General features: G+C 48.6%; 2 protein-coding genes across 5 annotated transcripts in view; both read right to left on the bottom strand.

Moving 5' to 3' along the window:
- Positions 1-8027, bottom strand: part of LOC115639624 (unconventional myosin-Ie-like) — a 36229-nt gene extending 28202 nt beyond the window's left edge. The window contains exons 1-2 of the mRNA XM_030542607.1: positions 7942-8027; positions 1152-1686 (exon numbers count right to left, since the gene is read on the bottom strand). The gene's annotated coding sequence lies outside the window, so the exon portion shown is untranslated. The remainder of the gene's footprint in view (positions 1-1151; positions 1687-7941) is intronic.
- The window catches only part of PI4KB (phosphatidylinositol 4-kinase beta), a 56110-nt gene continuing 47799 nt past the window's right edge, over positions 7165-15475 (bottom strand). For 3 of the 4 annotated variants that reach the window (XM_030541744.1, XM_030541746.1, XM_030541745.1), the window contains 5 exons: positions 15342-15465; positions 14979-15244; positions 14102-14234; positions 13426-13546; positions 7165-9657 (listed from right to left, as the gene is read on the bottom strand). In XM_030541744.1, the coding sequence (XP_030397604.1) occupies positions 9476-9657; positions 13426-13546; positions 14102-14234; positions 14979-15244; positions 15342-15465 (826 nt within the window). In that variant the 3' untranslated portion in view covers positions 7165-9475. The remainder of the gene's footprint in view (positions 9658-13425; positions 13547-14101; positions 14235-14978; positions 15245-15341; positions 15466-15475) is intronic. The other variant, XR_003997638.1, reaches the window with a different exon arrangement.

Genomic DNA, 15475 nt, shown 5'->3' with positions numbered 1-15475 from the left:
CTGGTGGAGTCCCGGAGTCGACAGGAGTGCATTCAGGGATCGATATTGATCCCCAATACATGGATTGCTACCCGCCGATCTGGCGGGTAGTGTAGGCATACCCAAAGAGTCCTGGAGCACCTTATAGACTCACAGATGTATCGGAGCATAAGCTTTCGAGGGAGCATAAGCTTTTTCGCATGTGTCTGACGAAGTGGGTATTCACCCATGAAAGCTTATGCTCCGAAATGTCTGTTAGTCTATAAGGTGCCATGGGACTCTGTCGCTTTGGACTTGGGAGATAGACCAGAGGGGGGGTGTGGGGGGGGGGTGAGCGGGATGTTGTCTACACAGCAACTTGAGTCCAAGCTGCCAACTCAGGCATGAGCCTAACTCCCCTTCTATTGTCACACTGACCCCTCGAGGTGGGAGGGTGCGAGCTGGAGTCAATCCGGGACCCAGGGTTCAAGCCCCAGTGCTTTGCAATGTAGCCGTAGGGTATGTTGGTGCTGTAGTAAAACGCCCACAGCTGGCCCATGTCAGCTGACTCAGGGTCCTGGAGGGCTATAAAACTGCAGAGTAGATGTGAGGGGGATCCTTGTGAAGGTCTCAGCCCCTCTCCAATGCAGCCCAGGGTTCGTAGAACTTGAGTTAACGGACCCTGGGTTTATTAATCTAGGGCTTGAGGGTCTACACTCATTTGTAACCCCAGCTTCGGAACTGTTGAACCCTGGGGTCCCAAGAGGGGGCTTCATCATCTACACTGCGTTATAGGGGCCTCAGTTCAACCCCCATATCCCAGACCTCCTAGCACCTTCCCAAAATGTGGGTGCTCTAGTGCATTGTTCATGGTGCACCATGGGAAAACCTGACTGTCCGCCAACCTTTGAACCAAAGAAACCAGAGGACAAAGAAAGTTGGCCTATGGGATTGTGGGATACTTTTGACAGACTCCCAGAGCACGAGTCCAGGGGGGCTGTGTCTCCACCGCAGAACAATAGAGCTTGAACCCTGGGTCCTGGCTTGACTCAGGCTGGGAACCTTCACTCCTGTGGGGTCCTGAGACCACACGTCTGAGTCCCAGCTTAGCGTGATATATGTGTGTAGACAAAACAGGAGTTAGGCTTGAGCCTGAGAGCAAACCCTGGACTCACACCGCAGTGTAGACATACCCTTAGTTCAGTGCTGCAAGGGGCCTTTTTTCCCTCCTTGTGTGTGCTGGTGTTCACACGTCCAGTGCTGCGGGATCAGCTAGTTCAGAACTTCAGCAGCCTTGGGGGGAGGGGGGTGTCTTCTTTTCCAGTCTAGATTTTTCAATGTCTAAATTAAACAAACATCTGAAGTCAGTGAGCATTCCCTCTTCTGGCAGGCATGTGCCTTTAAAGTTGCAGCTTTTAGCGCAGCAGCGAACACTGAGGAAATCTCCCTGCCAACTGGGGAATCTTTAAGGCAGTTTCAAACCTAGGGCTTGGGAGATATCCCTGCTCTGCCACAGACTTACCAGGTGACCTTGGGTAAATCACTTAGCCTCTTGGTGTCTCAGTTCCCCATCTGTACAATGGGCACAACAGCACCATCCTGCCTCACAGGGGTGTCACAAGGATAAATACATTCAAACATTGAAGTGCTTCAAGATGTACTTACAACATTTTTCAGAGAAGAAATATTTTAAAATGTTTCACCTGGTGTCTCTGCTGTCCATTTTACCTGAAAATTAAAGATTATGATCAAAGATCTGTAGGTAGCTGAATCTTACATTCTACAATCATAATTTGTATATTAATATAATAATTGTATTGATTTACAACTACATGAATTACAAATGGACTATGATTATGCTTGTATCATGGTTATAATTCTAGCACATATAGTATATACAATGTATTGTATATACTAGAATCATTTATAATTGCATTACTACATTGCACTATTAAATTTATATTAGAATTTGCCTATTAATAGATGATCAAATGTTTACTAGCTGAATCTTGATTTTCACAGCCGTTATAATTTGCATAAACATGGTATTGGAGTTAAAGCTGGTTAACAAAAAAAAGGAGCAATTTTGTTTAAATTTAACCCACCACCCCTTATTTTACTCAACATTTCAAAACAAACTTTTTAGTTTCAAAAAATTCTCCGTCTCTAGCTGGTCAAAAAATAGGGGAGTGGTGAATTTCATCAACATTTTTTTCTAGTCTCTATCTCTCTAATTTCAAAATATCAAAATTTGAATGATATTCACCACCCTGCAGTCAATCTAACCGCCAGCATCGACGCGGGTAGGCTGACAGAAGAATTCTTCTGTCAGTTTAGCTCCCCGAGAGATGGATTAAATTACAGAGATGGAAAATCCTCTTCCATCGATGGAGGGAACAAAATTCTACACAGCAGGCCAAGCTGAAGAATACAGAAATAGTATCTCCTACCACGGTCCAGAAAACCAGCAGGGGCAGGGATGCCTGAACTTGGAGTTCTATGGAGAACAACAGACTTGGCGAGACAAACCCACTTGTTTAGAGGTTAGCTATAGAATTAGTACCGGGAGGAGAAAAGGGGCTGCAGCGAGGCCACTGCTGATATGACACAGGTAACCTAATTCAGCAAAGTATGTTGCTAGCGGACTAGGGCTCAGGAGACCTGGGTTCTATCCCTCGCTCCACTGGGTGACCTAGGGCAAGTCACTGCATTGCTCTGTGCCTCAGTTTCCCCCTCTGTAAACTGGGGAGAATGTTACTGACCTCCTTGGTAAAGTGCTTTGAGCTCTACTGATGGTAAGAGCTAAGGAGTACAGTAACATAAGAACGGCCATATTGGGTCAGACCAAAGGTCCATCCAGCCTAGTATCCTGTCCTCCGACAGTGGCCAATGCCAAGTGCCCCAGAGAGAGTGAACCTAACAGATAACGATCAAGTGATCTCTCTCTCTCCTGCCATCCATCTCCACCCTCTGACAAACAGAGGCTAGGGACATCATTCCTTACCCATCCTGGCTAATAGCTATTAATGGACTTAATCTCCATGAATTTATCCAGGTCTCTTAAACCCTGTTATATTCCTAGCCTTCACAACTTCCTCAGGCAAGGAGTTCCACAAGTTAACAGTGTGCTGTGTGAAGAACTTCCTTTTGTTTGTTTTAAACCTGCTGCCCATTAATTTCATTTGGTGACCCCTAGTTCTTATATTATGGGAACAAGTAAATAACTTTTCCTTATTCACTTTCTCCACACCACTCACGATTTTATATACCTCTATCATATCCCCCCTTAGTCTCCTCTTTTCCAGTATCACCATTAACTTTAAATCACGTTGAAGTCCCTGGGAGTTAGGCGCATGCTTAAGGGCTCTGCTAAATTGAGGTCAGACCCCTTTTCCTTCAAGGAAGGTGACCAAGCCCAGCAGAGGTAAGGCATGGGACCATACAGGGTTTAAGAGAAGAGCAAACAGGAAAAAAAAGAGCAACTCAGTCAGATTTAGTGATATTTACAGCCCCCAGAGGGGTTACTACTCATCTCTCACAGGATCTGCCTATTTGAACAGCAGAAGCCATCACTAGGTCCCATCTATGCTCAAGAAATTACGCATGCAAGCCACTTGCACTGTCCAGCAGCTCCCAGAAGCCAGTTCTGGCCAGCAGCAGCAGTCACAGATTGTCCAGCTGGGGTACGGTCCCATCTCCACTAACCCAGCAGGGGAGCTGCTCCAATCAATGCTAGGCAGACGGCAAACACTGCTTCCCAACAGGGCTGACAGCTTGGACCGTTCAGGATGTGGGCCTGGCACTAGCCGCGGGGTGAGTAGAGCCGTAGCTAGCACCATCAGGAAGTTGGAACGAGAACACACGAACGAGAGGGGCAAATGCTGGTTTCTGCTGGGGCGGGGGCAAGGAGCAGGCAAGTGGGAGAGAGAGAGGCTCTTATCCTCCATCCCAAAATGTCTCCTTGATGCAGTTTATGGATTAAATTACTCTAATGACCCTGACCCCTTTATGAGGTCAGGCACCCAACCTACCAATGACAGGGTCTGCTCAGGACAAAGACCCAACCTAGAGTTACCTGGGAGTAGCCAATTACCTAAGTGGCTGGGCAGAAGTTAATTAGTTATGAAGCGCCTGACTGGCCTTATAAAGGGCTACGGGGACTCAGGCAGGGCGCCCTAGAACACAGAGGTTGTTCTTGAGCAGAGAGGTTTCTCAGAGGAGCGGTTTAGAGGACTCACCAGAAATGGGGACCTAGGAAAGGTGCTGCTGGAGGGGAGCAGTAAGCCCTAGGGAGATCTGGTCCCACTGACAGGACCAGGTTGCTGGGGAACAACGTCCCACTCCAGAGAGGAGCTGCAGTGATTTGATCTCTCTGGAGAGGCCTGAGTCCAGAGAGGGACCCTTCCCCGGGTGATAGCAAGAGGCCTGACTGCACAGAAGGATCCCAGGTTGATGGGGCCTTTCTGGCCATGAGCCGGGACAGAGGGACTTGGGTGGGGCTGAAAGACTAAGATTAGTTGGCCTCTCTCCGGACACTGGGGGTGAAGACTTGCTGCAGTTGATTGGCCTTTGTTTAAATAATACAGACCCCTGAAGGGGCTTTGTTTGCTACATAAGAACTTCACTGAACTTACTCAAAGTCCACTGGGGAAACTGAGGCAAGGACACAAACTCAGCACCAGGCCACCAGGGGGTGTGCAGGCAACAGGGAGAGCTCCCATACTATTACAGGTCCCTCCTGGCCTCGATCTCAGACTCTGGTGTGCTTGTCCAGTGCACCAAGTGCGCTGTCTGGCTTTCCAGAACACTTCCCTTTTCTTACGAGGGTTCTCCACTGCCCACATACAATTCTGCACAGACTCAGCCGAAGCCGCTCAGCCACTGGAGAGCCAGGCTTCATGCCAGTTTAAAAACTGCAGAGAGTTTGCCACTGCCAGGGCAGAGATCCCAGTCCGAGGTAGAAGGAAAATGGGCACTCAGTCCCATACACTTCTAATTAAACCCTCCAGTTTCACAGCTCTCTGCCTGGGGGCCAGGCAGTCAGGGCACATGGGAATGGGATACAGAGCCTTCTCCATTTCCAGGGTGCTGGGTCAAATGCAATCCAGTCTGGGGAGTTGGAGTATGGGAGTCGAGATCCCCAGCTCTGCTACTGGCTCGCATGACTTCCAGGCTCAATGCCTCCGACTCCGTCACCTACATACTTAGCTCAACAATCCACCTGAGATCCAAATGAGAAGCAGGGCTCATTCCTTCGCCTGCATCACCCCCGGTAACGGTAGTTCTGCATGCAAATCTCAGGGGCACACGTGCATCCCTGTGATTGTTAAAAGCTCAGTGAGACCTGCCTCACCCTGTGACTGATTAGATCTCAGTCAACCATTCTGTTAGTGATGCATGAGGGGGAACAGAACCCAGCTGCCATAGCTGAGCTGGCTCGATAGAGCTGCTAACTCAAGTCAAATCTCATCCCCATCACTAGCTGATCTGACTATGATACTCACCAGGAAAAGATCTACCAGGTAAGATTGGGCCACTATTGAGACCCTTCCATTCCCCGAGTCTAATTCCAGCACCTTAAACACAAGACCATCCTTCTGCTCTGCCACTGACTCACTGCATGGTCTTCGTCAAGTCCTATCAGAGTGCCTCAGTTTCCCCAAGCGTAAAATGAGAATAAAGCTTACTCACCTGTGTGCAGTGCTTGGAAAGCCTCTGATGAGAATTACTATTCAAAGGAGGTTACAAAAAACTAGATCTGTCCTGAAAGCCACGGTTAAGTTCAAGATCTGCCCCCAGGGGTCAAACTCTACAACATGCATTTAATCTGTTTTACGCAAGCCTAGGGGTGTGATAGAAAGAGGCAGGCTTGGAATACATAGGAAACGCAAAGCAATCTCCCACCAGAGCTTTCCTCTTGAAGCTTTTTGTTAAGCCATCAGCAATTAACGAGACGCAATCAACAATTTCTGCACCAGCTTTTCTGTTTTCTTAAAAAGGACATTTTATTAGAAATCAAGTTCTGGTTGTATATTTTATTTCTGAGCTTGGCCCATCCTTACTGAATAGGAAAATAAAAAATCCCCACACATTGACAGGTTCACATACAGTCCGTGTAGCCAGCAGCAGCCGTCACAAAGGGTGTTCGCTTCTGCTCAAGGAGAGGCCATTCCTATGGCCTATTAGGATCTTATTTTTGTCCCTCTCCTCTTGCCGTCAAGCAGCCCATGCCCTTTTAGCTGTTCAAACCTACTCTCCATGAGGATGTTAAATGAAAACTACATTCCAAAGGATCCCATCCAGATTATGTGGCAACAATCTGCAGAAGTCGCCCAACCGGCTGGGTAACTTGTATACAGGGACACCATTTCCCCTGCCACTTGCAGCAACGCTGACGCTAGGGGCTCAGTACATTTGATCACTGGGTATCCGTATGCCATTTGCTACATTAAAGGGCAACCCGGCTGCCGTTCATCTTCAGGTCAGTATAAACGCAGAGGGGAAAGCTAAAAAGCAAGACGGAGTCATTTGAAGTGTCTGCTTGAGGCTTTTTACAGCCAAACAAGCCTGAGTCGTGGCAGGAGCTGAAACACGAAGTTAGCAACTAAAGCAGTTTCCTGACAATTCAACAGGCTGCTAAGTGACGTACAAATGAGTAAACGAAGCCTAAATTTGACCCAAAAGTTAAATCCCAGTGATCCCCACCAAAAAAACAGCCAATTGCGAAGTTTTAAAATGATCCTCTCTCTGCTCCAAAACTCAGCAGTAGCCAAAATGACCAACACGTCATGGGCAGCGCCTGCAAATTGCTACCCTCAGAATTACCACTGCCAGGTTGATTACAGAAGTGCAACCCCATTCAAACACTGCAGCTTGCAAATCTGCTTCTGTGCTACAAAATGTGACAAGTATCACTAATCTTTCCAACACTCATAGTTACTTTTTGTCCTTATATTAGAGCAATACCACCCCACCCCACGCACTGATCATCCAAACAATTCTATCATTTCTAGCTCCATCCCCCTGGCGCTGCAATGCTGGGTCTTTCCCACAGAAATTCAGATTGTTCCTTACAATCTACGGCCCCTTTTCCGAGCCATTGCTGGCTGTTCCGGGAACAGCTGGGTCACAACAGCAGTTACAATGGGGAACTGAAAGGGAAAAATTAAAAAACAGAACGGACAAACAAGACAAAAGCAACTAGGTCAGCGTTTTGGGGGGGGGGGGGGTTTGTAATGAAACTAGTGCTAGATCCTTTTCTATTTCCACCTGCAAGGATGAGAATATTGCTACCCAAGCGTTCCCCACTCCTCGCAAAGTCAATGTTTCAGGAAATGAAGCAGACTCTGTAACACAAATGAAGGGTTCAGTCTCAAAGGATCGGTGGAAATTAAAGCATGGGGTGGGGGTTGCAAACATAGGAGGAGAAGAGTTCAGACCTTTCATCATTTCTTCGGTGGACAGTAAAAAGCCATACTTTCCGTTTTGCCAATCCATTTCCAAACTGGTAACAATAACCGGTTTTGAGAACAGGGAGTGATGGAAGATTATGCCCCCCCACCACGTCTTTTAACTGCAATTTGGAGACAGTTAAGCCTAGCTCGCTGCTCATCTGTTAGAATGCAGGAGGGTACACAGTGGTTTGAACTGCTGGTTGCAAAACGTGGAAATATTGCCTCTTCCTGCCAGAAAGCTCTATCCCATAATGTTAAAATACAGTTCAAAAAATGCTAAATAATCAACATGGCAAAGTAGCACTGAACAAACACACCTATTAACATGAGAGTCGACAACAGGAGTCAATGGGGGGTGGAGGAGAACAAGGACTGAGGTAACAAATAACACACACTCAGGTAGTCGGGGATTCCACCATCTGATCAGCAGCTGCAGGAAGGTGAATACACCAAGGGGAGACAGGACCAGCGAGGGGACTCGTGTCTGAATAGAGTTATATCAATACAGAGAAGCTTCAGCAAATCATACCTTGTTGCTCTTTATAAAGTACAGATGCTCTCAGCTGGACAGTAGCAGAAAGGGAGTTTTAAAAATGAAATCAGCCCAGCATAGAGTTATGTCCATGCCCTGGATCTATATGCCAAACAGCCTGGACTTACGACTTCACAGCTGCACTCTACTGGTTCTTTGCAATAACTTTGTGCTTGTCAGCATCTGCTTTTGACCTGTTTCAGGGGATGAAAAATTAGCACGATCACTTCTTTACTTAAAACTGAAAAAAGGCACTAGCTATGCCCTGCTTGCCACAAAACTAAAGAGCAACCTGTCTCCTGAACTCTAGCTAGGTATGCTAGCAAGGTAAGATGGATAATAAGCCTATACTGGCCTTCAGTTACCCTAGGGAGAGAACTAGCAACATTTTGCCTCACTCCCTGTGAGCCATGAGACTTGGCTCATGGCAAAATACCCCACCGAAGAGGGGTGGGGCGGGTTATAACCTCCAGGGGAACATTCTGCATTTAGAGGTCTGATCCAAGTAGATGTAAAAACTCATCATCCACGGAAATGTAACCCCTCTGTGGATACCACACACAAAGCGAAGTGCAGCCCTGCTGCTGAGTTCAAGGCTGTGCGAGTTCAGGGATCGTCAGCCAAGGACAAGACATTCAGTGTGGCACAAATCCATGAAGCATTCGGTCTGATATTATTGCAGGGGAAAGCTTCACAGCCCCAGATTTGTGGAACAAAGTCAAAAAGGTGCCCAAAGAAAGACAGATGGGCATGCGGTTGCATGGCCAGACTATGAGAGATGTGGATGAAAGGAAACAAATATATCAAAGTCCTAATAACCCCTATGCTCCAGAAGGTTAAGACTGTGCTACATGGGTTGTGTCTAGTGATCTATGATCTCAAGACACGTTTGTTGTCTAACTTGCAACTTAAACTTACATTAAAATGTGCAAAGGGTGAAAAAAGCCAAACCAACATCAGGAGACTCAAATAATGCTGACAATGCTGTACAGTTACATGCAGGGTTGGGGGCTGATGGGGATTCACCGCAACCGCATTCAAGTGGTGCTAGCAGAAGGCTCAAAATATCGGCAAATACCAGACTCAGGGAGAAGGATGGTTTTGGCCCCCTCCACTCCAGGCCCTAAACATTTATGAAACCGTGGAAGAGTTCACAGGACATCAACAGGCATAATACTGAAATAAAGACAGAGGAACTGATGTACACATGGTTCTGTTGTCCACAGAGCGCTGATGGCTTTGTCTCACCAACGCCTGGGCCCTGCGGTCACATTAAACGTGATCGCAATGGTTGCCACATGATCCTTTTTATTTTAGGTCAATTTCACGCGTAGATTTCACTTCTCTCAACACTGTTTTTTGTTGGTGGTGGTTTGAGAGTCCGATAAACCTAGCACACAGGAGGTGATACGACTCGGCTCCCTTCACCAGAGGGGGCAAGACCTTTTCCCTCGGCCAGGTGGTAGGTCTCCAGCTGGGCACTGTAGCTGTGACAAAAGCCATCCTCAAGTTGGTGGCAGGGGCGCAGCCATCACATGATGCCATTGGTGAGGTACTGGAAGCCATCATAGAGTTTGGTGGTGATCGACCGCATGCTGCCATCCACCATCTGTTCAATGAGCATCTGCAGCTGCTCCTCCGTCATGTTCATGTGGAAACGCTCCTTCAGATTGCGGATGGTACTGGAGCCATGGAAACAGGGCAGCTGAGAACCTAACACATCGGGGGAGGAGATGAGGAGCAGAGTTAACAGCGAATCCTAAAGCAACGGGAAGAACTTGCACAGAATAGTTGTTGGAGCAGCCTGGTTTGGGAGGCACATTTTGCAACTGCTGTCTAGTAATGACAGTGAAACCTGCACAGAGGGTCCCTTTAAGGTCTTGTCTGCACTAGGAAGCGATAAGAACATGTGTTCACAACCACAGCACTGAGCCACATTGTCAGCTGGTGTAAAACGGAGTAGCACCATCAACTCCAGTGGACTTGCACAGACAGATCTGGTCCCACTGGTTCCAATGGAGCTGCAGCCATTCACAGCAGCTGGAGAGCTGGTCCTCAGTATAAGCAAGGACATACATTTCACCCATCAGTTGGGGGTGGCTAACTCGTCCAGGCTTGGATTAACAGACCGGCTGACACAATGTTCTGGTTGTGTGCTGAGTGGTGCTTAAGGCAGTCTAGTTAAGGAGGTAATACAGAAAAGTAGGCAAAGCCCGAACGAACTGACAACCCCTATTTCTTAAGCCACCACTTTAAAGTCACCTGAGGGTTCCAATATAATACTGCTCAACGTATAGTTGAAAGCCAGTCTCTGCCAGGTGAGGAATACCTCGGTGGATGCTTGAAACAGGTGTCCAGTGGATGACTGTGACCGATTCCCCATTTCCTTCCCCTACTGCACCACACAGACTTTGAACTGCGATACCCTAACCGGGGCTCTTCCCAACTCACTCTGCCACGAAACTTCAGTCAAATGTAGTGGAAGAGGGGAGGGAGGGAGGGAGGGAGGGAGGAAGAGCTGCTGATTCAGTGCGAGGGTTACCAACTAGTTATTCTGTATGTGTGCAGCATCCCTGCTTGGTGCTGGAGGGTTTTTTACAGTCTGGGCTATAGAACTGCAAAGGAAGTGCTGAACCACACTAGCAAGAAGTCATTTGGACATGGTCCAGCAAGGCTGCTGCTAGCTGGGCTCCAGCCTGAGCAGCCAGACAGGTGTGCAGAGCTCAGTGTGCAAGCAGAACTGATGAATGAGGTTGTAACGTGTGTGTGTGTGTGTGTGCGCGTGCATGCGGGGGTGTTTTTAATGTACTGGAGTGGTAACTATGTTTGAGGACTGCAGGGGGTCACACTACATGGTCATAACGGTCCTTTCTGGCCTTACCCTCTATGAACTGCTTCAAGCCTGGTTCCTTGCCGCAGGAAAAGTTGCAAACTAGCTAGGAGTAAGAGACTGCAACACAATGCAGAGAGAGGGCATTGTGTAGACATCATCAAAATACTGATGTGAATGTCCAGCAAAACAATGAAATAGATTAAGACTGGTGATTGCCCTCTGTGTAATTTTAAAGGGGAACAGACCCAATTCACTTAAAGCTAGGTGGGACCTTATACTGTGCAATGGTATAAAACTGGATGGTTATTTCCACTCCTCTAATTTAGGTAACTAAGTGTGTTACAGTAGGGAAATAAAATTACAGTATCTCCAATGTTTTGATTTCCTTTTCCTTCTGCTCTTATGACCAGGCTGGAGACAGAACCCAGATTTCCAATACTCTCTGCTCTAACCATTAGATGACCTGACCATAGGATCCTAGCTGCAAAGCTGCAGCTTGGTGCCGTATCCCCTGAATGCCTTTGTTAGGGCAGGGATGGGCAAACTACGGCCCGCGGGATTGCCTCCCATGGTGCCGCAGGCCCCGCACCGCTCTGCAGAAGTGGCCAACACCACTTTCCTGCAGCCCCTGGGCAGGGAGGGAGAGGACGACGACAGAGGGCTCCACAGCTGCAATTGGCTGGGAACGGCGTGGCCAACAGGAGCTTCAGAGGAGGTACTTGGAGGCATGGCAAGGGCAGCGCACATGGAGCCCTCTGCCCCTGGCTCCCTCACAGGCTGCAGCGCTTCCTGGAGCGGTGCGGGGCCGGGGACAGGGCAGGCATGCAGGAAGCCTGCCCTGGCTCCGGGGCACACCACTGCCACCCCGGAGCCGCTTTAGGTAAGTGGCACCAGGCTGGAGCCCGAACCCCTCCTGCACCCCACCCCCCAACTCCCTGCCCTAAGCCCCTCTTGTAATCCCGCACCGCAACCCCCTGCCCTGAGCTCCCTGCTGCACCCCAACGCCGTGCCCCGAGCCCCATCCCGCAGTCCGCACCCCTCCTGCACCCTGCCCTGAGCCCCCTCATACAGCCCACACCCCTCCTCTGCCTGAATCCCTTGCCCTGAGCCCCTCCCTGCACACTCTACCCCCTCCCACACCCTGCACTCCCTCATGCACCCCAAACCCCTGCCCTGCATACAATTTTCCTTCCCAGATGTGGTCCTCGGCCCAAAAAGTTTGCCCACCCCTGCCTTAGGGACAGTTTCCCTGGTCCTGTAAGGGGAATGTAGTGAATATAATTCTGCTGCAGTGAGGCTGATAGAGTGGAACATTTATCAGACTAAGATCTCAGCTGTCCCAGCCAATCCCTCCCCCCGCCCACTCAACTGGGGCTGCTCTAACCTGCCACTGTGCTTGGACATTGCCTGGAGCCTGCAAGAGAAAGCAAAGCCCCATGGCAGGTTTGAACATGCACAGCTAGATTGAGGGCAGGCAGCAGTGGCAGCCCCGTCCTTGCACAGAGGTTCCTCTCATGAGGATGGGAGGGGGGTGCTCAGAGTGCCAGCCCCAGTGCATACACTACTAGTTGGGGAGCACTGGGCTGCCAGCCCCTTTAAGATCTCATACAATAGCAAACTTATCTGTGAATAGTCTATTCTGCTTCCTGACACTCACAGATGACCTGCGCTACCGTATGGACCTGGCTCTGCTGACTTTCTCCATAACATCTCTGGCAATCTAGAGGACAAACTGACACACACTCAGTTATTGGCTTGCTTCTCTCCACACTTTGATTGACAATTTTCCCCATGGCAGGTCACATTGCAAACTACATTTTAAATAAAGGAGTCAAGATCAGCAAGCGAGGTGCCTGCTCTTCAGAACCTCGATCCTGCCAAACCTATTTATCCTGTCACAGAACCCACACACACAGTAGTTAAATAGTAGGTTAGACAACATACACACAATGAGACAGGATCAAAGCATGCTGCAGTTTCCCAGTATCAGCAATTTGAGTGAATACTTCCTTCTATGCAATGCTTTCAGGAGTGTCATGATAATTCTCCTCTAGTTCTTTTCCTCACAGAAGCTTAAAGAGCTTTTTATATACTAAACTCCACAACACCATCAGATAGGCAGGGACCCCACTCAAGGGAAAATTTAAGTCAAAGCACTTGCTGCTCCCATTGACATAAGCTGGACTTACGGGTGATTCTGAAAAATCAGGCCCTAAATGACTCTTCCAAAGTCACACAGAGTGAGTGGGAGAGCTGAGAACAGAACCCAGGCGACCTGAGTCCCAATCCTCTGCTCCCACCACTACACCAGACCTCCCTCATGCATCCTCTATATTCAAATCGCTACAATTCAAATGGCCTTATGTGGATGCATCATGCAGCCGACATGGGTCTCGCACGAAGATCTAATATTGTCTGAACTGCCAGATTTTCTTGTGGTGTTCAATGTCTGCTTTCCATGTGGGAACACTTGCCCAATGCTGTGCAATGAAAAGAAAGACCATTTGGAGGGTAGAGACAGGGAGCAAAATTCTGCACCTAGCCTTAGCTGTCTCCCCTTTCACAGCACAGGTGTGTGAAATGCCCATCGGTGTCCCGTCATGTGTAAGAGCAGGTTGGAGACAGGAGGCCGGAAAGCGGTGCCATACCTTGCTGCATTATCTCCACAATCTGCACAACTTTATCCATGTGCTTTCGGGCAGCGATGAGGCCTTGCAGCATCAGCATCTTGTAGTAGTTAAACATATCACCGTCCAGACCACCCATGACCTGGAAAGCAGATCAGACAGTGAGCACGGGTTCTAGTGACGTGCCAAAAGTGTTCCTTAGAGAGGAAATTCCAACAGCAGCCCTGCTAGCAAAGGCAGCTGGGAAAGCACATCAGGAATGGATTTAAAAAGGCACCTTTATTTGAAGGATTTAACTTTATGGTACGACTTTGCACTTCTATATCAAACTTTCTTCCTAGGATCTGAGAGTTCTTTAGGAATAAGAATTGACTCTTCTATAGTGCCGTTCATTTGAACACTTTGCAGAAATCAATTACACACCTCGTAACCACTCTTCCACAAGAAGTAGGAATCACCCCTCTTGTACAGATGGGGAAACTGATGCATAGAGGAGAAGGGATTCGCCCAAGATCACAGAGAAGGTGCATATGGAAGAGAACCCAAGAGTCTGGGGTTCCAGTCCCCTGCTCTAGCCACTAGACCACACACCCTCCCAAATCTGGGAACAGAACTTAGGTTTCCAGGCTCCTGATCCTGTGCCTCAAACCACAAGACCCCTTTCCTTCCTGGCAGAATTTAGCTATAGCTCACTTACATCAACAAACTCCGTTGTAAGCTTGAAGGCAGATGTCTCGAAGCCAAGATTCCTGGGGGAGCTGGAGAGAATGAACCCAAAATCTATATGGATGATGTGTCCATCTGCATCCAGCAATATATTGCCATTGTGCCTTGAAGGGGAAAGAGAACGAGAGAGAAAATTATCAACGAGCTCATATTTCAGACACCACCTCCTTGGCAGTCACTCGGAGCTGGAGAACCACGCACCCACACACACAGTAAAGAGCTGTACGTTCCTCACCCAATGTGGAGGAGGTGCTTGAGCATTGACAAAGCAAATAGGTACTGGCTTCAGTTTAAGCCAGCAGCATCACCTGTTAATGTCAAGTACACACAGGGCTGTACATTTTCTCTGCCTCTTGTACAACACTACCCAAAAATAACGTTTTAACTAGGTACATATATGGGGGTTTATTGCTTACAAAACAGCCCTGCAATTACAAAGCGAACACTCCGAGGAGCCCAGCTTCAACACAAACGAACTCCCACTACTCAAATTTCAGGTTCCCCTATGGTCATACACCAGCCACTTGCCATTGTTCTTATTCCCCAGCAAGCACCACGAGAGGATGCCACTGCTGTCAGGGACTCCCTGCTGCATACAGCGAGGAGGAGAAGACGACGTGGAATGAGGTAAGTGGCATCCTGAGTAATGGATGCCATTTTGGAAAGTCTTTCAAACCTTACTACCCACTTCGGGGGGTTTATTACACTTCTCCAAGGGTCAATAGTCAAGACAGCAATTCCCTGATTGCCCCCCACAGTGGTTGGTCCCAGGGCCCAGTGGGCAAAGATGACATGGAAATCCTTTGTGCTCGGACTGCAGCCTCTTCACTCCAACACACAGGGCCCACCTGTCTTTGACCTGGAGCAGGTAGCACACCAGGCAGTAGCCAGCACAGCTCTGAACAAAGTTCCTCTGGGCCGTCAGAAATGCTTCGGTAGTGTAGTTGCCATGCTCCTGGAGGAAGTAGTCCAGCAGCGAGAGCTGGGATTGTTTCTTGACTTGGTGGATGGACACTGCGTTGACAACCGGCTCGATCATGCCACTGTCTGCGGAGATGACAAGGATCTTGTATGGCTTGATCCACAAGGGCACGCGTTCCTGCTCCCAAATAGACTGAAAGAGAGAGCGAGTGAGTTGTGAGTCAAACGCACCAATGCGCTGCGTTTACAGACCCACAGCACTAGTGGGCCATGTCTTGCTCTTTTCCTACCTGCAGCTGTTTAAGGACCTGGAATGCTAGCAACTCTTGCCTGAGGTCATCTCCGCATTTGACAATCACTGAGAGGAGGCGCCAGTTTGGAAGATGGCCATAAGGGGAGCCTTCCCTGATCCGCCTGTGAGGAA

This window comes from Gopherus evgoodei, chromosome 24 (assembly GCF_007399415.2).
Source record: "Gopherus evgoodei ecotype Sinaloan lineage chromosome 24, rGopEvg1_v1.p, whole genome shotgun sequence".
Lineage (NCBI taxonomy): Eukaryota > Metazoa > Chordata > Testudines > Testudinidae > Gopherus > Gopherus evgoodei.
Note: the sequence above shows the minus strand (reverse complement) of the source record. Positions and strands in the feature narration are given on the sequence as shown.